The 22,952-nt window shown below is 40.0% G+C and overlaps 1 protein-coding gene across 1 annotated transcript in view; it reads left to right on the forward strand.

Annotated features, from left to right (window-relative positions):
* Window positions 1-22,952, forward strand: part of Slc2a13 (solute carrier family 2 member 13) — a 296,488-nt gene that overhangs the window by 207,596 nt on the left and 65,940 nt on the right. The window contains exons 5-6 of the mRNA XM_028752170.1: window positions 14,144-14,307; window positions 20,336-20,456. Of these exons, the coding sequence (XP_028608003.1) occupies window positions 14,144-14,307; window positions 20,336-20,456 (285 nt within the window). The remainder of the gene's footprint in view (window positions 1-14,143; window positions 14,308-20,335; window positions 20,457-22,952) is intronic.

Here is a 22,952-nt window from a genome sequence, read left to right on the forward strand (position 1 = left end):
AGAGAAAGAGAGAGGGAGGGAGGGAGGGAGGGAGGGAGGGAGGGAGGGAGAGAGAGAGAGAGAGAGAGAGAGAGAGAGAGAGAGAGAGAGAGAGAGAGAGAGAGGGGCTAGGAGGATGGAGGAACTGGAGCCATGGGAAGAAGGAGTCCAAAGAGAGATCATGAAAAAAATACCTGAAGCCCAAAGAGCCAGACCAATAAGAAGAAGCAAGTACACTGGGGTCATGGGTGGGAGGTAGCTAAATCAGCTTAGAGGTTAAGGTTGATCATTTAACTGCTCAGCTATTGAGGTGCAGGTTTAAATAAATCTTAATTTCTCTGTGAGGTTTTTGGGGACAAGCATAAAGTAGATAAACACAGCTGCTGGGTTAATTCACTGAATCCATTTATATTAAAAATATTTAATTTTGCAGATCCCCCATCGTCTACTTTGAGACTCACTAAGCACTTCTGAGTGATTATGATTTATTCTAAGTTTTGATATTATACTGGCTTCACCTACTTGATGGGCTGGCTGTCTTTCCCAACAGAAACTATCCAAAAACCTTGACTTACTGTAATATTTTTATTTCAGTGATAGAGAAGTAAATTAGTTGATTTTAGAGTAACTTTAAATTAGTAATAAAATTAGAATCTAGTTAAATTATTTTTTTCTTTCTCATCCTGTGTTTGCAGGATGCCAGGATTTGCATTCTTCTGCTCATTTCTCCAGTGGGAATGTTGTCTACGACTTCGGTTTGTAAAGAAAGACAACAATGTAATACAACTGCTTAGTATAACTCTCTGCTGCTTATCTTTGACTAACTCCCTCATCTTAGAGAAAATTCATCCTTATTTTTTCTCCCCACCTCTTTGGTTTTCTGAAGCAAGTCTCACTGTATAATTGAGGCTAGCCACAGACTTGCAACTCTCCTGCCTCCGCCTTCAATATTCGAGAATTACAGACTTATACCACCTTGTTTCCCAAAACTAGGATAAGGTGGCAGTCCTTGGGGGTAGTAACAACCCGTCGTGAAACAGTTCCTCTCTGTCTCTGGGATGGAACATGTTGCAAAAGAGAACAGAGATAGCCTTGTGTCCTTGCAGAACGAGTCAGAGTGATGGCCTTAATGCTTTTAGCTTGGCCCCCTTTAACTTATATGATTAATAGCATACTGTGTGGTGAAATGAGTGATTTGTAAACTTTTGAGGCTGATAATTAACAGATTATCTGTTTTCCTTGGGAGACAAAAATATATGTGTGATTAATACACATTGCTTAACCTACTAAAGAGCCCAGGTTTGTTACTCAGGTAAACTCATTTAAACAAGGAAAGACTGTACTTTTATGGTATGTAGAAATACTTTTTTAAAAAAAGCCAGACATAGTGAGTAACAATGATAGTGCCTTATAAAGCTACATGTTCTTGTAAAAAAAAAAATGAGGAAATTCTGGGGAATGTCTGGCCAAGGTTGTAAGTCAGTGTCCATCCTACATAGGTTTGAGAAGAGTGACTTAGGGCATGACCTAACATCCTCACTCCTAACCTCAGACAAATTCTTAACCTCTCTCAGCCTGCAGCTCTCTACTATGTAAAACTGAGGTGACTGTGTGTGTAATCTAGGGCTCCTGTAGTTCATGACCTGAAGACAAGAGAGAACTGAGGAACAAATTAGAGATGCTAATACCTGTTCTCCAAACGAGCGGCAAACCTCCCGTTTTCTTCCATCGACAAAGCCTAGCCTTTTGGCATGACAACATTGTCATATACAAAGTTTACACTCAAGACTTGAGCAACAGAGGTTGTGGCTGTTGTTATTGTTGTTTAAATCACAAAATATCTCCTGGTTTTGAACTGGAACACCCTCATCACCGTCCTTGGATACATGTCTAACCTCAGGTTAGACAAACCTGCAAACTATTCCTGCTTCATTTAGGAACCATGAGCTGGAGAAAGGGTTCTGTAAAGGATTTGTCTGTAAGGGGTTGGGAATAGGCAGTAATGAGCAAGAGAGGAACCTGTGTCTTATAAGGTCAGTGCTGAACTCCCAGTCAAGAAGTAATTGTGATGCACGGACAGGCTGTACCTGTGGTGATCACAGGGCCAGTGAAGCCCAGTCTCCCAGGAGTAGGTAACCACTGGCAGAGATTTCTCAGCCGGGACCTTCTAAATGTATCCAGAGTTAGATTTAAAAAGAAGTATGTTTAAACCTTTGAGAATTCTTAATAACTTGGATACTGTATACTGTTAAAAATATGAAGACTTTTATATCACTTTGTAATACCTGTAATCCCACTTCTAATAGGTGGGGTTTTATTTTTGCATATGTATACATACTATGATGCACAGCACTAAAGTCACATGATAGCATTTTGTTACAGAATGTCTATTTACTATCTGTGTAGTACTTTTGTGTGGGTCAGCCATAATTTGTAGAACCAGACCTGTAATGCAGGTTTATCAGCACACACGTTTTTTTAAAAAATTACTGCTATAAAATTCCATCAATTTCTTTTATAATTATTTACCTCTATCTTATGTACATTGGTATTCTTCCTTCATGTATGTCTGTGTGAGAGTGTCAAACCCACCCCCTGGAACTAGAATTACAAGATAGTTGTAAGCTGCCATGTGGGTGCTGGAATTGAATCCAGGTTCCTTGGAAGAACAGTCAGTGCTCCTAACAGCTGAGCCATCTCTCCAGTCCCCTACCATTGATTTCTTATCTTATAGACCTGTATATCAGCAAGCTGAAAGAGGTTTCACTAAGCAGAACCTCATTATCTTGGTAGTACTGCATTCTAGCTTGGAGACAGGAGAACCCATCTCTTTATTTCAACCTCAACGGGCTCATGCCTATCCTGTCTTCAATGTCACCGGTCATTGTCTTTATAGCCACAACCCCTATGACTGTCTTCTGTCTTCCCCTTGAACAGGAGACAACCCTGTGATTTCATTAGGCCTGTCTGGATAATTTAGGCTAATTTATCTCAGCACTGTACCATCTGCTTAGCAGCCTTGACTCTGTCTAAGTTGATTTTTTTACCATTATATTTAAGTAATGGGGACATGGAAATGGCGAAAACCAGAATTGCACCTGAAACACTGTGTGTCATTGCTAAAGTTCTGTAAATAGCAGCATAACAATGGCAGTGCTCTCACGGTCTTCCTCTTACATCAGTCTTTTCACTACATCTCTAAGGGTGGCCTGCTTTTCCCTGTAACGTGAAATATATATTCCTCCGTTTACGGTCTCATCACATATAACTTCTGGTTTTCTATATAGAAAATGACTATTTGATTTAGAGTGACTTAATTTGTTTCTGAGTTATTCGACAGACCATAAAATGTTTCACCCTGTTACTAATTATAAAGACCTCTCTAACCTGTCTTGATTAAAATCTTGGAATGGTTTCTCCCCTAAGCTGAATGAGCAGTGGGCCTTAGGCATTGAAAGCAGCCTGTCCAGGTGTCCTGTATAACCTAATAAATTCTCCATGGCTTACTGTTAAGCCTGTACAGGCAGGCTTTTGTTATGTTTGTTTTTTGCCCACTTGCTAGATGAGCCCAGTAGCATTTCCAAACATTGTGCCGCACAAGGCTAGGAGAGGGTAGGGCTGTGCGGAAGAAGCAGGAACAAGCTGACCTTAAGGACCCTAAAATTAGAAGAAAGGGAGTGGTTGATCACTGATCTGTGCAACCTGCCACCCCAGCTGATCCTACTCCACGTTTATCACAAAGCCAGAAGAAAGTCACAAGCAGTGGTAAGAGTCACCATATGTTTCTTTGCTCCAAGTCTCAACTCCTTCAATCTCCACACAAGCAAGGCTGTCATTTCTCTGCCTTTGTGACAAGAACTAAAAAAAAAATTTTTTTAAAGGATTTCAGAAAAATACAACAGTGACCTTCACAATGGAGCAATGTTACTTTCCTGTGGAATTACAGTAATTATCTCAGACTTTAGAATTGGTTATGAAAATAGAAGTAACTGCAAGGAAAAGCCTACTGGGTCTTAAGAGTAACTCCCATTCAGAGCCAGGTATACTGGTACATGTCTGTATTCTCAACACCGGAGAGGCTGAGGCAGTAGGATTTAGTGCACATTTGAGGTCAGCCATCAATATCTGAGCTTCAGGCGAGCATGTGTTAGTGTGACTGGGTCAAATGAGTAAGTCAATAAGTAACCTTAAGTTGGAGGTCATTTGAGGTGAGCATGCTGGAGCACACCTGTCCTTCTAGCTCAGGAAGCTGAGACCAGCAGATGTCTGTTGTATACTTCAAGGCTATTCTGAACTAAACTAATTCAAAGCCAGCCTAGACCACAGAGTGAAAACCTTATCTCAAAACGACGAGGAGTTCTAACTAAACACGTAAGCAGTAAACAAACAAACTCTGCTCAGTATATACTAATTCCTCAGCACACTGCTAACTGGAGGGTGGAGAGGACTCTCCTTCATTCTATGCTCAGTGACTCTGAAAGGACCCTCTGAGTAAAGCCCGCTCGAGGTGTATCTTGTCTGACATTGAGTTCTCAGTGGAGATGTGGGTTCCCTTGGCTTTGACCCCCTAGAAATAGAAAATGAAAATACTTTTCATACAGATAACAAAGAGATTAATTCAGAGCATGTAGAAATGTATTGGTGTATCCTGTGTGCATATGTATGTGTGTGCACATGTGTGTGTCTGTGTGTTTGTGTGTCTGTGTGTGTGAGTCTATGTGTCTGTGTGTATATATATCTGTGTTGGAGTGAATCAAGCACAGTTCTTGAGCTTTTCCACTTAAACATCAAAGAACACAGCACTGTCAGCGTGCTCACACCAAACAGGCAGCCTAATTTTCTGTTTAATAATGCATGGACATGCCAGGCTTCTCTCTACAGCTCCTTCCCCGGGGTGGTGGTGGGGGGTGGTGGGGAGGGCTGTTCCAGCTCAACTAGTTCCCAGGCTATTAAAACTTGATCCGCTTTCTTTCTCTGATATTTGGGAAAAGACAAATAAAATGTATCCATAGTAGTTCATAAGTCTTCATTTATTTTCAGCTCTTCTCTTTTCAAACAAAGCTTTGGAGTGCTTAAGTCTACAGCAAGGTAATGAAGGGAAATAAACTTCGGAGATTTGGGGAATGAGTCAAAGTGGGAGATGAGCCGGGCTCAAGGCTTCCTGGATGAGTGCATAAAGTATAGAACGTGTTAACAGTATTGCCCTTAGCATCCCAGCCAGGACCATGCTAGTTAACTGTAATCACCAATTATGTGTGTGGGGAGTGAGAGTATTAAAAACTGTCTTCATGTACAAGTATCACTTTTCCTTCTCTTTTGGCTTATAGCTTGGGGAGCCCAGTGGTCTCCCCCATCTTTCTACCTTTCATTGTATCTGCTAGACTCTGAAAGTGCATTTTAATAGCATCAGATTGAGACATTTTGCTATTACTGCATTTACATTAAAATGCATTTGTATTATCATTAATATATCTGCATCTTAATTGTCAGTCCATACTTGAGAAAATACTGACCTTGTCCAAAGACAAACATACACGTGTCAGTCCTTCGTGCTTATTTCGTGTTTGTTTTATGTAAGAGTGGGTTTAGATCAGTGCTGGAGGCTGATGGTGCCTGAATAGGTAGCATGGTCTAATGTATCAAAGTTTTCTGTTTCATAGAAAAAAAAATTAAGCAATATGGACCCATTTTAGAAGATTAGAAGCCAGGAGTAATAAATGAAATAAAAAGAAAAAGAACATGTCTAAATAGAAACTGAATGCTAGCCATTTTGTTTGTTGCTGTTGTTGTTTTGTTATCTTGCTGTTCCTTTGTGAATAGATGAGCTTTACCTTCTGCATATTCTTAATCTGTTCTCTCATTTATGTGTCCATGGAGAATTTGAGTCATGCGTAGGATATGCTAAAGTATATAGCTTTTGCATAATCATATTTTTGTGAACAGGTTCTCAAATGTTACTTTTATACAAAATAGAAAAGAATTCTCTCGAACTTTGGAGGCCACCATAGCTTAAAATACTTTTCCTCATCCCCTCTTGCTCTGAGGAATGCTTTTCCTGAAGCAAATGTCATGACCTGCCCTTTTCTCCAACTCTTAAGACTCCTGAGAGGAATTTTAAATAGACTGTCACCTTTATCCCTCTTGTCTGCTCTAATGAGGTGTTAGAGAGACACAAGTCGAAGCAAAAGATGCAGTAAATGATGAAGGAAAATATAGTTTCTGCAACCGTTAGGATTAAAATCTCTTAAGTTATTTATAGTCATTTTTTTAAAGTCCTGTTTTGGGAGCTGGAGAGATGGCTCAGTTCGTAAAATGCTGGTCCTGACAACATGAACACTGGTTTCTGATTCAATGAGGAAACCAGACTGAGGGATATAATCCCAACATTGGGCTAGCGATGGAGCCGGGCAAATCCTGGAGTTGACTACTCAGCCTAGATTAAAAGTGAGCTCTGGGATCAGAGAGATCATATTTCAATGAATATACAAGTGGAGCATGACTGAACAAGACCTCTGCCATCTACTTGTTTTCTCAACACACCCACACATGCACCTACACGCATGTCACACACCCACATGAACACGAAACACACAGAGGGAAATCTGTTCTCAGACCAGGAGGATACCAGTAACATAGGCTGCCCAGTGAGGTAGAAAGGACTGAGTGAATTGAGACAGGGGAGCATAGAGCAGTAGGCAGAAAAGCTAAGGCCTTCAGGACACCCAGACTCTTCCATCTCATCCTGCTCACCAGGGTCTTTCAATTCCTGCAAACCCTCTGCGTTGTTGATCTACGTTAAAATCAATGTTATTATCATGTTACTAATCAACGTTATTTTTAGATTCAAATTTAGTTTAAAAAAAAAAAAACACCATTCCATGATGCACTTTAGAAAGGTGAAGCTTTGTGATCTGTGTATCATGTGTCTATAAAGACAAACATAGGGAGAAAAGAAGTTTATGGTCGTGTTATGCTTTGCCTAAACGTTTAATAAATGCCTGTAAACAGTCAGCAGCCTGTGACAGCAGCTGCAAACATGAACTACACGTGAACTATCCTTTCAGGAATGTTCGTTTAGTACAAGAAGTAGGCGTATGTAAGAAATGTCAGAGAAAAGTGATGCATGTTATCAGAGATACAGATGAATTTCTTGAGCGCAGGAGAGATGGCTGATATTAATCAAGTGCAACTATTGATGAATTTGTAAGAGGGATTTGAGTGCTGCCTGAAGTTCATGAATTGTGAAGACAAGGGGTCAAAGCCTGTCCTTCTGATTTCTATGCTTCTAGTGGATGACTCAAGGGAACACACTGTGATGAGTACGGTGAAATTACTCATCAGTGAGTGAGAAACTCCACATCTTGGGGGACGTTCAGGTACATTTTTTTTCTGAATCCCCCTTTAGCTGCTAGCTGGAAGTACATAGTGGATTAGCTGATACAAGCAGTTGTAGTTTGTGACATGGAGGTGACAAAGACAACAAGCTAAAACGTTGAAGAAAGTGAAATAATAAAAACCATCGTTGAGATGGGATGGTAACAGTTTTCAAAGCGTCTTCAGCCCCTCTGAAAACTTGCTGGAAATAGACGTTTCTTGATCCGAAACCTTGAATGAACAAATTAAGAGATGGAAGCTAGGTTGAGTGGCTGAGTGGGCTCTGCGTCCTTCTGCTGCACACCATATTTGATAACATCTGGTGACCGAGCAGGAGTCACTGATGACGGAAGGAGTGGTTTATGGAGGAATTTTGAGAGTAAAGAATTGTGTGGCTGGAGATTCAGGTGCTGATCTGAGGGTGTGGCTTTGGCTTGAGGATGACTAATCATTAGCTATTGTGTGTGTGAACCTCTGAGAATCTATATATCTATACCCTCTGAGAATCAGACAAGGAGTGGAAAGAAAGTGGTGAGGTCACAAATCTCCATGGGATAAGTGACCAGAAGGTAAACAGAGGGTAAAGTGGGGAATCCATGTTTATCCCTATAATCCAGACCATGACTTCTCGCTAGCCTTAGGTTCCTTCCTATGACTTTTTGGTAAGAATGATTTATTTTCTCTTAGTTTATGCACCACCACCTCAGGCTCTGAGGAATAGAAGAACTAAAGGAAATCAGCCTAGCCTCTGGGTCCAGCATGCTGTTAGACTACATGGGAAATTGAAACTTGGTAAGCAAAGGGCATGCCTCTAATCTGACATAGCTAGGGCTCACCTGTTCCAGTTTACTGGGACAGTTACATAGACATACCATAACCACATTGTGGCACAGTCACATTGACCTCCCATAATCATATCATGGGACAGTCATATGGACATGCCATAATCATATCATGGGACAGTTACATGGACACACCGTAACCATATTGTGAGACAGTTACATGGATATGCCATAATCATAGCTTGGACATTTTACCTCCCATCACCCCTTAACAGCATGCTCATAGTTTTAACAACCCTGTTGGTTTTATGGAGTAAATCACACCCACATGGGATGTGAATTTCAGGCTTTAGTCTCTTTCCAAGTGAGCAAGGACTGGAATATATCTGAGAAAAAAGCCAGGACAAGAGTCTCCCTGCTTCTCCTTATTTACCTCCAAATAGTTACGATGTCCACAATGTCGTTTCTCCTTAGTGCCCCTTGCTTCTCTAAAGAATAGGGGTCTGTTCTTAGCACGACTCACTTTTAGTATTTGTGTTTTATTGAGTTATAGTTCAACTATGTACTTAAAGTACCATACAAATGGATTTGGAGCAGTTGCCTGTAGACATATCCACATAGCTTGACAGTTGGGAGGTGTGAGCCCAAGTGCAATCCCAAATGTCTGGTGTCCAGCATCAAATGCAAGAATGCTTTATAGAAAAAGTGAGTGGATTATTCTCGAACATTGGTGGACTGAAGGTCAGATTAGAGAGCATCTGTATTATTAGTGAGAGGTAAAGGAGGATTAGGCTGGTGAGGGAGGTATGTGCCCTTCCTGTGGTCTCCAGAGAAGGAATGTCAGAAGGATCTGCTAAGACAGAGGGGCTACCTGTTGGAACATCAAGGAACTGTAGAAGGGCCTTGACATTGTCACATCTTCCCCTGGTTTGGCCTGAAGACTAATAAAAGTATATAAACTTTGAAATTTCTTATGATGTATTAGATATGGCTCTTAATTACTTGTTTCAACAGTTGATATGTTTTTTGGATTACGACTTGATTACAGGTTAGGGTGAAATATAATTCACTGGCATGTTAGCTCAGAACTCAGGCCTGATCTGAGATAGGCACAAACTTAATTTCCAGTTTTCTTCTATCTTTGCCTTTGCATCATGCAATATGTTCTGGCACAGAGAGCAAAGATACATAAAATATCTTTGAAAGTTATGATATCTTGATTAAAACAATTTTCTTTTTAAATCTGTTGATTTATTTTTCATAGATGTTCCTCTTATTTTATTTCAACAGGAAAATACTTTTCAATTAAGAAAATCAATCACCTCCCCCATTTCTCTTGTTGCTGGTATTTTTGTTTGGGGGGGAGGGAGTTAATTGTTTTTGAGGCAACATCTTATTTAGTAGTCTAGTGTTCTCAAATGCTGAGATTATTGTCATGCCATTTTTAACTGTGTCATCAGTACATACCCTCTTACCTATGAATAAAAACATAGACTTGTGTTTTAGGAGCTAATAAAAGAACCCCCAAAATGAAACTTGGATGTGAATCCTCTAGGACTGATAATTCATCATCTACTCTCTAATTTGCTCTTCTCATTGATCAGAGCACATCCCAATCCAAACTTAGCCCATTCAGTTGAGGAGTCCAGCTAGCACCAGTATCAACTGGTAGCTGTCTGTAATACTGAGGCAACCAAGTGTGGTGTCATGTTAATATATTTGTGACAAAATGTTTGCAATTGAACTGGAACTACTTAAGACAGCCCACGCTGCCAGGAAGAACACGTCCCATGTGCCTTTGATGTATGACAGCAATATTCTTAGAGGGTTTTTTTTTTTCTAGGAGAGTTTGTTTTTCATTTTGTAAGAAAGGTATCGCTATCATTTCCGGTTCTGTGTCAGCAACTGAAATGTTGAGGGCCAGCTTGTGACAGGCTTCGCTGTATTCCTTTGTCTCTTCCACCATTCATCCTCATTGACTACAAGTGTCCTGGCTGTCACCTTCTTTTATTTTATCATTGAGATTACAATATGATTAAACCATCTCTCCCTCCCCTCTTCTTCCTCCAAGCCCTCCCACAGGGCCCTCCCCACTCCCCTTCAAATTCATGGTTCTTTTCTCACTAATTGTCATTGCATGCTCATATGTATTTATATATACATATATTTTTTTAAAAAAATAATTTGTCTTTTATCTTCTTAAATTATAACAATTCTCAATTATTTTTGATAGTCTGTGTCAAATAAATCTAAGTAACTTAATAAATCTTTAGTATATCTGTCTACTCTGTATAAAATTGACAGAATAATAAAAGCTGTAGTTTTAGGAAGCTAGAGAATAAAGCTTTGGACGTTAAGACATGCTTTGTGCGCATGTTGATTTAATATCTAAATGTTGTTAGATGTGTGACAGTCTGTCCACACTCTACTGCTTCTCAAAAGGTGCTGTATTTTTTAGAGCTATTTGCCCCTTATTTAAAATTCAAGTTTGGAAGGTGTACCCCACATCTGAGACAGTAGCGCATGTGTAGGCCTCACCTCTTTTGTTCTTAAGCCCCTTCCAGGAGCTAGGGAAGCATCTTCCTGGGCTCAAGCAGCCCTAAGGCTTCCCTTTCATTGGGGAAGGAGTCTGTGAGAGGGCTGAGGGATTACCAGAGAGCTTTTGAAGAAGATGTTGCTTTATCTGACTAAAGGAGTCCTGCTTCAAGTCTAAATGAGATAACCTTTTTTGTTCCTATGTTCTTAAACTAAGAGGGGAGGGGAAAGTTCTTAGACTTGAAGTTCTAAACAAAGGCCTAGTCCCTTAAACATTCAAACTAATGGATAAAGGTTTAGAAGGTAATACATTTAGTGGTAACCAGTCACATAAAACACTGACAGACATGTGTGGAACAAACTTAGATTTTTTTTTTTTCAGGAACGTGGTTGCAACTACAGATGATCATATTAAACAAATTAGGCCAGTGTCCTTGGAACAAAATACTGCATGTTCCATTTCGGTTGTGTTTCTAGATACGTATGTCCCGTCATGATACACAGATGATAAAATTACATGTGTATATGTGACGTGAAGTGAATATGTGTAGTGAAAAAGCCCAGAAGAGCAAAATGAACTAATGGCACAGGGTGGAGAAAGGTCAGAGGTCAGCCTGGGAGCGTTTACCCAGAGGATGCTGAATCCTTGCATGAGGATGTCCTGAGAGGACCCAGTATAGTGCACAATGAAAGCAAAATAGACCAGTGAAAATAAAAAAAAAAAAAAGTTCTTAAAGTTGGCTCACATCATAATTCATGAAATTTACTAGCATTTACATATATTAAACCTTCCATTACGGCTTATGTTTTTTTGCAGAGGAGAGTTGAGTCTTGTTTTTTAATTAGCCAGCCAGTCTGCATATGTTTAACTGGTGAGCTGAGGTCACTTGAATTGAAGTTGGAATTGAGAAAGCCTGCTAATTTTATCTTTGTAAGTTTCTTTTACTGGTTGACTATCTTACCCTTTGTTCACGGTGTCTACTCTCCTGATGTTAGAGGCTTTCTAGTTCACTGTGGTGGACATGATGGGTTCTTTCTTGCCTCTCCTTTACTTGTCAGTTCCTCTCATAACCTGTATTTTCCTTTTCTCTGCTCCTACGATCAAACCTTTCCTTCTTCCTACTGTGCTCCTTTGGTGTCTTGCTGACATCACTCTCTGGGTACCAACTGATTTCCTCACTTACCTGCTTGCTGAGGTCACTAGTCTTTTTTTGTCAATCTCTTGCTCTTAATCTGGCTTTCTCTCTATTTGAGCATCTTAGAAATCAGTAGGGGAGGGTACAGAGTTTGAAGGATCCACTTGCCAATGACCCTTGAGATGAGAAGGCTGTCCTACCTCCGCATTATGCAAGCATATAACGGGAGCTGTGCTCAGCAAGACTTCCTTCTTGGAACTTGTGTTTGGATTTTACGATTGTCTGGCTGCTGTCTACTTTCATAGATTTCTGATGTTCATCATTTTTCTTCTGTTGTATCATTGCTTGTAAGACAGAGTCTAACCATGACTGCTTTCAGGGCTTGCTTGTTGGAAGCAGGGGTGTGGGGGACTGGGCAGGATCTGGGCAGTGTCTGCTTAGATTCATTGTGTATTCAGCCCACAGGAAATATGAGGGCTCTGGATGGAACATCTCCATCCTTGGTGTGTGTCACTTGCTCCACCTTCACTGCCATAGGGTTGCCTGCTTGAAAATCTGTGGTCGTTCATGGCAGAACAGCTATTAAATTTCATGGAGGCATGTTACACATTACATGAAATTATTCTTTTCTTTATTCCTCACCATAAAATAAATTGATTTGCTTCTATTTTTATTTTCTAATACCAATGAGTGTGTCTTGAGGACAGCAATATACAACCCATAAATAAATGTTTAGTAAACGAAGACTAATATTACTGGGACAATATACTGCACCGATAGCAACAGAATTCAGGTTTTTGAATCCCAGGACAATGTCTGATCACATGTTGCCCCTAAAGCTCTAGTAAGACCATAGTTTTACACCTATATAACGTTGTATTTTAAGTAAACACAAACAATTTAATATTACTTTCTTTTGCATTCTGTAAAGTAACTCTGGTAATTTTGCAAGTTTTAAGTAAAAATTTTAAACATTAAAATAGCCTCATTTTGCTTTCCATAGCTCCTTTTTTTGAGAGTGATTCTGTTGAGTGTGTCAGCTCTGGTTGCTAGAACACTGGGAAGACCCTGGCATGGAGTAGCATAGTGGGTACCGAGGCATTTCAGTGTTACATAGTTGAGTTTTCCTGAATAGTTCTACCGTGTGAGTCTGAGTGTTCATTTTCTTCTGCAGATGACATAAAGACCCTTGGTGTACAGACCTCTGTATCAACATGTGCAATGGCACTTGAAAATTGTTCTAGAAAAGGCACTGTTCGGATGGAACGAATCACTTTCACAGATTTATATTTTTTTTTTTATCACTTTGTCCTCTGAAAACATTCACCATTTTCATGACAGGGGCTATTCCACTGGGGATCTGTGGATCTGTAACAGCTGTCATCATTCGGAATCTTCAAATTGCTTATGTAATTGTTCCTGTGATCAGTAAAATAGATTCTCCATGTTGCACAGTTACTTATAAATTTGGATTGCTACTTTTAAAGAGAAAGATACAGTGTCAAGATGAATGAGCTGTGATGTTGTTAATATTTCATATAAGAATCGTTCTCATTAGCTTAAAAACTAGTAAACAAGCCATCGATGAATCAGATGCATGTTTAAGGCAGATTTTTATCTTTGAAATATTATGTAAGTATTGATTAATATCTCAAAGCTACAGGGTTTTATTGTTGGTTTGATTTTTTTTTTTGCTATGAAAATAGCAGAATGGTCTCTCATGCTGCTCAAACACCCACTGTCACACTCAGAATTCCGCAAAGCTAGGCAAAGCCACAGTTCAGACTGTGCTCTTGGTGTTCGAATTGTTCCAATAAAGTATTTCGTGAGAAAACTGTTGTCTCATTGAGTTCCAGTAAACAAGAAAAAATAGATCATGCTGGAGACTTAACCTCCCAGAAGAGCACAATCTCCCAGAAATCTCCCAACCATTCTCATGTGCGAACATCGGTTCTTCCACTTACACAAAGCTGACGCGCCCTTCTCCTGGAGCTTCTCCGAAGAGATCCATCACGTGTTCCACCACCACCATGGCCCCATTATATTCAGTCAAGTCACTCCACAGTCTTAGAGCTGATCCTTGATGGATTTAGTGAACCTGTTGGCTGCTGCCGTGTTAAGGGTGGGGCATTTCATCTTAGAAGCACTCAGTCTTCTCTCTGGAATAACTGTCTAAGAATGGCTCCTCCATGTGAGCCTGTAAAGGGCTTACATGAATTCTTGTAACAATGCTGTTAGTGTCGTTAGCTGTTTTTTTCAGGTGGCTGCATCTCTCTATGTGGTTGACAGTTTCCTTGAGTGATGACCGACAACAACTAGCCTGTTCTTTGCTTGCAGGTACTACAGCGCAACCATCCTGCAGATGTCGGGCGTAGAGGATGACAGACTTGCGATATGGCTGGCTTCCATCACGGCTTTCACTAATTTCGTTTTCACACTGGTTGGAGTCTGGCTCGTCGAGAAAGTGGGTCGCAGGAAGCTTACTTTTGGTAGTTTGGCAGGTAGGTGCCTGGATGTCAAATCCTGCTTTGAAATACCTTCTGAACTGTGTCACTACAGCAGTTCTCTTGAAAGATAACAACAGACTGTGAGAGTGATTTTTTTTTTTTGAGCTGAGCAGCCCAAACCTAGAATGATGGACAGAGAGCAAGTAAATAAAAGATGAGATCCTTCATCCAATTCTGTGGTAAGTGGCTAAAAACAGGACCACGATACGAAGACATTGGAAGGATGCATTTACTGAGGATGTGTTTCTGTCAACAGTTGGAGAGCTGCTCCGAGAAGCAAAGGTGAAGAGCATAGCCATGATCTTCTCTGCCCTTGCTTGAGAAGCTTGTCAATTACGATCTTATTTTGCAGCATTGTAGTTTTGAATTTGGAATAGTGTAGAAGCAAATATTAGAATCGTCCTTCACAAAGCAAGGACAGACTCACTAAAACATTGAAGCAGGCCTAAGTTCTAGGGCAAAAAGTCTGATGGGTCAAGTGTGTGTTGTTATGATAGCAAATAAAAGAAAACCACAAATGTCTTTTATGTTAAAAGTTGGCCCTTTCACCAGTTGTTTCTCTGTAAAGGACTCTGTAAAGGGTCCCACCTTTAATGTTGTCTTTACATGGTTAGATCAAGTATATTTTTTTAAAAACGCATTTAGCTGTATCCCCACAGCAACTCACTCAAACACAATGATTTTAGAGTAGCATTAACTAAAATCTATCTAAACAGAATTGTATCAAAAACAAAAGTTCATCTCACAGAACTGCTTTAGCACTTACCAGAGTTTTTGGTGGGAAAATGCATTCTGATTTCCAAAATCAGCTACTAGGGGTTCGACCCCTCCTTCCTGGAGTGAGCAGGATGATGATCCCATTCCTATGGTTGGAAGCCCTCTTTCTAGTGGGCGGAAGTTCACTTCAATTGTTGGAGCTGAAGCAGTGGTGAAGGGTCACCTAGGGCTCAGGATGATACCTTGGAGCCCCAAATTAAGGGAAGACAGGTGAGAGACAGGAGGAAGTTTTAAAGCAGGCATTTATAAACCTGCTGAAGTAAGAAGAGGCATTTAGCCTAGAGAAATGATGCAAGAAGGAGATAAAAGGTTAGTCTAGCAGATAATGCATGCTAGGTGAACCTAAATATGTCTCCTTTTTTCCCACTCAGACAGGGCCTCCCACTCAGACAGGGCCTCCCACTAAACCTGGAGCTCACATGTTGGTTAGAGTAGTCTGCAAGAAACGCCAGTGAGACTCCTGTTTCCACTACTCTAGTCTTAGGATTTTTGGCGTAAGCTGTCACCTGAGTTTTTATCTGGGTACTGGCAATTGAATATAGGTCCCAAGCATACACAGCAAGCACTTAACACTATCTCTCAGTGTTGGCATGAGCCTCAAGGGTCAGCAAGTCCAGTCTCTAGCCTACTTAATGAATGTGTCTCTAGGACTGCTTCCCCAATGATAATCTATCATTTCAAACTAATGAGTCATTCTAATTCATTGATTGACTATGCCTATGCACACACACACATACACACACACACAAATAACAATAATACAGTCATGATTTTGGGTTGGACTGGATTCTACATATGTGCAATCCTAGCATTCAGTAGGCAAAGATAGGAGAATCATAAATGTAAGGGCTACCTTGGCTACACAGTGAGATCAAGGCCAATGCTCACTATATATTGAGATCCTGTCTCAAAATAATAAAAAGATGATAATTAATTTTGATAGTGTTATAATGTTCTATAATATGCTATGTAATAGTGAATTGATGTTAATGGATTTGTACATATATCAATTCTGTAGGCTCTAGAATAGAATTTATAGAACTGACATATATTATAAAGGGGCTATTTTAGTTTGGTTTCGGTTGTAAGGCTGGATAATCCAGCAATGGCTCCCTCACACTGGAGAGGCTGAGAACTTCTCAGTCCAGGAGCCTGCATGACTCAGCTCTCTGAATTTAGCACTGAAGGCTTGAAGGATGACTGTACAGCCCCTGATTTTCAGTCTTCAGTTGAAGGCCAGAGAAGCAGCAACAGCAGTAGCAGCAACATCAGCAGGGTAGATGCCCTCACCAGCAAGGAGATAAGACAGGCAGACAAAAACAGCAGTGTTCTTTACTTAGGCCATTTATATCTGTATCATCCCTCCCTTGGCTACTCTATCTATGACCCCCTTTATAGACCAGACCAGAGCTGTGTCTGTTTGTGATTCCATATCTGATCCAGTTGAAAACAACTCATCGCAAATAACTTGGATAGGCCTTATAATAATTTCTTTAAAATAATTACTGAGAAAATATTTAATCCTACATAAAAATTCTAATGCAAAAAAATGCAAGGAACATTTTGTAGTTTTCAGATATTTTTAGTATTTTACTGGCTTGTTGAGATAATTGAAACTTTTTTTTTTTTTACAAATTTTATAACAATTTCTTCTTTCAGTGAACTGTGAAAGGGTGCTATCTAAAGAAAGATATTGGTGCTAAGTCTTAGGAAAATATAAACACTATTTTTTCACCAAATATTTTTGTAGTGCAAAATTCATGAAAATGTCTCTGATAGGCTGTATCCCTCCGCATGGACAAGGCTATGTATTTGAAAGTGTGGGTTCTTGGACCCTGTTTCAGCCTCTAACAATAAGGTCTACAGCATATGCATCTTCCCCTGGTAGAACTCAGGCACATTTATGAAAGCTGGGGGCTGGAAAAGAGAAATTACTTCTACTGAGCAAAACTTCTACTCGTGAACCAAATTCTATACCAATTAATTTATGTAACTTATTACAGCAGATGTTTCTCAAAACAATATTATCCAACATATCTTACTTTCTATAAAGAATATCTTTATTAGAAGAGTGTCACCAAAATTCCAAAATCTATCAGTGTACTTGGTTAAGAGAAATATTTTTAAAAAAATAAATAAATAAAACAAAACAAAACAGGGTCCCAGACCTTAGCAGAACTGACTCCATGATAGAAGTATCAGTCAGGCTGTAAAACTCAGCCATAGACAGCATCGACTGCCAAACCTAAAGGAAGACCTAATCCATCAAAATCCATAGTTCTAGGAGAGAATCAAAATGTACTAACCTTGCTTTAGGCTTCTGTGGCTCCAATTCTAACTAATTGTTCTTGTTAACTGGAGTAGGTCAACCCAGACATGGTTTTTGTGATTAAAAGCTAACTTTGAGAAAGGTTTGGGGCTCCACTGGAAACCTGAATATCCAGTGTAGTCTGGCCAGCTAATCAAGACTTTCTATTTGCTTAAACCAGTGTTTGAGCAGTCCTCTCTGAATACCACACAGCATTTCTCTGAAAAAAGTAAAGAACCTAACAAAGCCTTCAGTCGTAATTCATCATATATGAGCTTCAAATGATTCTGTTGACAAAGGCTATAGTATATAGTACTGTTGCATGTTATAGCACGTTCTAACAACATGGGTGATTCAGGTAGTTTCATGATATTTCAGAATGAAACAAACTCAAAGTTTTTTTTTTAAGATAATTTTCAAACGAATACCATAAACAGAATTATTTAAGAAGCTCTGCTCCCTGGGAAGTTTATTATGATCTAAGGGCTTTTATCCTTGCCTGGGTAGCACAGACTCCTGCGGAGCTCTGATACCCAGACCTCACAGTATGACTCTGAGGTCGGGATACATCCCAAAATTCCCTCCAATTGAAAGTCAAGATCTACAGATGTTCCTCATGCAGTTAACTGGCTTTTACAGATTTACTTCCATCAAAATTGGATTTAGATAAAAATCAATGTGGCTTCCAGTGGCTGCTGTTCTAGAACCTTTACCCTTTTGAGTTCTAGCATTTAGGATTCAGAGTGACCCAGACGATGTAGGAGCTCTAGCCATTGGGGTTCAGGGTGTCCCAGATGATGTATGGACTCTAGCTGTTGAGAGGTCACTGTGTCCAGGATGACCCAGTCCCTGCATTTTTCATGTTGGAAGAGTTTTTAGAGGCAGATGCTTTAGACATACTCTTGGCTTTGCAGACTCCCCTGACCCCCAACCCGGGGATGATTACGCTGAGCATTGAAATTTGAGTCTTGATCTAAAATAGCCAACATTGCAAAAACCATTCTACCTAGACAGCATCTCCTGAGACACAGATATGTGTGTATTTGAAATATATATTTTAAATGTTACCTATTTGAAAATGTGATGGCCCTACTGTCCTAGAGCTAAGATAATATGAGTATATGAAAATTTCTAATAGGTATATGGTAAATTTTCATGAACATTGGTTCTTTAGCAACTTTATAAAGGAATGTGACATCTTTATTTCTCACCTTAAAGTGTCAAAGTTTCCTGATGAAACTCTTTACTCTGATTCACAGCAATGAGCTATGAAAGTAACTGAGGAAAACAGCCATGTACTTATGTGCCTTCAGTTGACAAATTAACAAGAGAAGTCATGTTATATCTTGTTTTGTATTAGAACAGAAGACTTTTTAAATACAAAACTATCTCCTTTGTGTCTCAATTCAAAGTTTGATAACCTTTTGAGGAACATAAAGTCTCCGATTTTTACTATTCGCTTTGTAACTACTATGGTCCAGTTTGACAGTAGACCTATGGTCATCCTTAATCCTGCCCTATCCCCCAGTACACACACTTGACCTTTTCTATGTTGTTTGAAAGTCTGTTTCTCTGCTCAGTCTAACAATTGTATAGTAATTCACATTTTCGTACATTGCATAGCATTACAAAAGATCTTTTAATTAAGTAGTAGCGTGTAAAATTTAAAAATTCCATGTGTGTTTTCACTAAGACCCATTTAACTCAGTGAAGGCCATGTGCTCTGGTAACACAGAGCTGAGTAACACCCGAGGCCACCTCAGCCCAGCTGCTGCTGTCCTGCCACATGCTCTCCCAAGGCTCATTTACTTAGTCATTTAATGACAGTTTTGGTTGTATCATAAATCACTTGCTTGTCATCTCAGTAAATCCTGTAATACCACATACATTCCATCCCTAAGCTCCATACTGTAAACATACTGTCCCAGGTCGGTTGTACAGCTAACACAGAATCTCTTTCTTCCGGTTACTCCTACATATCCTCACAATTCTATGCCTGAAACAGAAATTGAAAGCTTGGTGTGTGTGTGTGTGTGTGTGTGTGTGTGTACACTGTGCATGTATGAGTGCGAGTGTATGTATGCGCATGCATGTGCACACATCTGGGTGTGACCAGGGCCTTGTGCTAGGCATGTGCTGTACCTCTGAACTGCATCCATAGCACATGGCTTACTGAGACAGAGTCTTGTATTATAGCACAGGTTGGCATAGATTGGTGATCCTCTTGTCCCTGCCTTCCAAGCGCTAGAATTGCAGGAACATCCTGTGAGACCTGGTGACACTTGGTCTCTCCAGCGATAGAAATGATCATGAATCCTGTTTCTTAAAATGAAGAGTAGATGTTCAGTCCAAAGTACTCATGGGAAAAGTGAATGGGTGCATGTGGTATGTGCCTTTTGGAAAGCCATTCCCTTTTTAATAGGCACTATCTTTTCACCTGCCCTAGAAATATTCAGTCTGGTACCTTATTTCGCTAATTCACATCTTGCCTGATCAAATGCCATTGGGAGAATTTCTTGACTCTCACAGGAACATTTGACACACATCTCTCTCCTTTTGTGCGTCTATTGCGCTAGTTACTTGATGATGAGAGTTATTTTCATTGATTGATTTTTTTTTGAAATTTGTAATCAATCTTAGATCTTTTTTTTTGTTTGTTTTGTCTGCTTATTGTTTCATTCTTAGAAAATCATTACCAATTTACTCTGGCTAACAACTGGATTTGCTCTGAATTCTGCTTTCTCTGAGTCTCACAATGGGTGTGTGCAAGTGAGTCCTTCTGACCATTAGTTTACATAGTATTTTTTAATCAAGAGAAGATAAATCAATGACTGTTATTCAGAACTACAATGTCAAATCGAGTCTATGTTGAAATAACGCTGTCAGTGCTCTTCAGTAAAAAGTGTATTATTATTGTTGTTGTTGTTTTATTTTTAGGTACCACAGTAGCACTTATTATTCTTGCCTTGGGATTTCTGCTCTCCGCGCAGGTCTCACCAAGGGTCACTTTCAGACCAACAGCTCCTGCGGGTCAAAATGCCACCTGCACGGGATACAGGTGAGAGATTCTCTTAGGTTCCCTCTTCTTCATCCAATGATGGTTATTTTTATTTTGTTATTTTTTTTTTAGAATTTCTAAAATACAAATGAATAGGAGATTCCTGAGTTTGCAGGCTTGTGTCTGAAGGGATTGTGATGGGAAAAGTGGGTGGGGACCATCTGTATGAAAAACATAATCTTCAAAGACATAGTAGAAAAAAAAATGAAGGAAAATGAGGTGTGTAACCCATTGGTCATGTTCCTCTAAGAACCAAGACTGAGGATTAATACTTCATCAGTAATGTAGTGAGCTTAGTTTAGCTAACTAGGTGGTAGCGTCTACATTGTAGGCAAAGTGAATAACTTCTGTCAGCTCTTGGTCTTGGCCTACTGCAAGTGTTCACCAGACATACATTCTTTACTGAAATTCATAACCAGAATCCCCTACTTCAAATGGAGCAGGAAGCTTCCTCAGCATGGTTGCTCTTCCAGGAGCTCAGGAGGAGGAAATGAAGGTGAAAAAAAAAATGTCTCAATGTCCAAGTTTCCCTCAGCTCTCATTAAGTCTAACAGTGTGACCACTGAGTGCAAATGAATGCACTGAGAGGCATCCTGAAGGTGAGTTAATGAAAGAGTGATTGGACAGCTTTGAGAATTCAGACCTGTCCTAAAGAATGTTTCCTTCAGATGCTGGCTCTTCGATTATTTATAATATAGCCTTAATATACATGTAGTAAAATCTGAAGATCTCTAGACACAACTGTTCCCTAAGGCATTCAGTTATAGAATCTCAAAGTACCCATGAACTATGGTTTTATCTTATACATTCTTGATGCACTTGAAAGTATCTATGGAATATCTATGGGGTAAGGACCTTGGAGGTTGTAGTAAAGATGAAATAACATGTAGAAAATGCCTAAAACAGCACTTGTGTGTATACGTTCTCAGTGTTATACCTTCAGATATAATTAATAAAACCATATCAGAAGTGAAGATTGGAATGGTAGGACTCAGAGAACACTAGCTTTGTGGGCAGGGTGTGTGAATTGAGCCCTGGAAAGTAAGTAAGAGTAAGCTCATCAAGAATACAGTAGGCCCAATGACCATGCAAGTAGCTGGGAACAGTACTGGCTGGTTTTGTGTGTCAACTTGACACAAGCTGAAGTTATCACAGAGAAAGGAGCCTCCCTTGAGGAAATGCCTCCATGAGATCCAGCTGTAAGGCATTTTCTCCATTAGTGATGAAGAGTGGGAGGTCCCATTGTGGGTGGTGCCATCCCTGGGCCAGTAATCTTGGGTTTTATAAGAAAGCAAGCTGAGCAAGCCAGGGGAAGCAAGCCAATAAGTAGCATCCCTCCATGGCCTCTGCATCCTCCTGCTTCCTGACCTGCTTGAGTTCCAGTCCTGACTTCCTTTGGTGATGAACAGCAATGTGGAAGTGTAAGCTAAATAAACTCTTTCCTCCCCGACTTGCATCATGGTCATGATGTTTTGTGCAGGAATACAAACCTTGACTAAGATGGAAACTGAGTAAGAAGAAAAGGTTAACCATGGGCCAATGAGAATACAGCAGACAAAGATGAGGCTATGAAAAGGCCAGTTCATCCAAAACATCAGAGCCTTTTGCTCTTCGGCTTGAGAGCATGAACATGTATGCAAGATTCTAAGCACAGGAGAGCCTTGACCAAAATTTCCGTTCTGTACCTCTCTCTGGATGTGTGGATTCACAAACTCCATGCATCCGTATAGGAAGGCATCTGTTACAGACATCTGTGATTGAGATGATTGTTGCCTGGACTGCGCTGCTAATGTTGGAGATTTAGAAAATGAGACTGATTCTCAACATAAACAAAAGAATAGTCAATAGGAATTAAAAATAAGTGACTGAGCTAAAGAGAAAGGCGTCTTCAGAGAATTTCAAGTATCTACATGAGGGGGCAGGTAGACGGTACTGTGTATATGAAATGAGGTACTGAATGAGGCAAGATGATAAGTTGTTGTGGGCAGACTGAGCTGTAGTAAAATATTGTACAGCCATTGTGGGGAGGAAGGTGTGTGATAGTCAAGGCTTAGGAATCGAGTGTATCGATCGGTAAGCATCAAAGATATGGATACAGTAATACGTGGTTCCGCAGCTAAGAACTTTACTGAGCCACTGACTACCTTTGTTATTCCACAGTAGTTCTCTGATCAAACAGACAGTACGTTCCCATACTTTGTGTTCTGTTCCCAGTGTAACCTAACTTAAAGCTCTCTTCATTCAAGGAAACAGAAGTCCACGGACACTATATTCTCTTCCCAGAGCACTCTAGTTGACTGCTTGTTCTTTTGGCCTCTCCTTCTGACTTCCCATGTAGAGTCCCATTTGCACAGCATCACTTGCAGTCATTGTTTCTTCTAGTACCTTCAGGCTCTGTCTTCTTGCCTTAGACCAGGAAGGCAGTATATCAGTGACGACAACCTAGAGATTGGATAATTTTACTAAACCACTGGCAGCTGGCACATTACCTGTTCA

This window comes from Grammomys surdaster, unplaced genomic scaffold (genome assembly GCF_004785775.1).
Source record: "Grammomys surdaster isolate TR1022 unplaced genomic scaffold, NIH_TR_1.0 125878, whole genome shotgun sequence".
NCBI classification, from domain to species: domain Eukaryota; kingdom Metazoa; phylum Chordata; class Mammalia; order Rodentia; family Muridae; genus Grammomys; species Grammomys surdaster.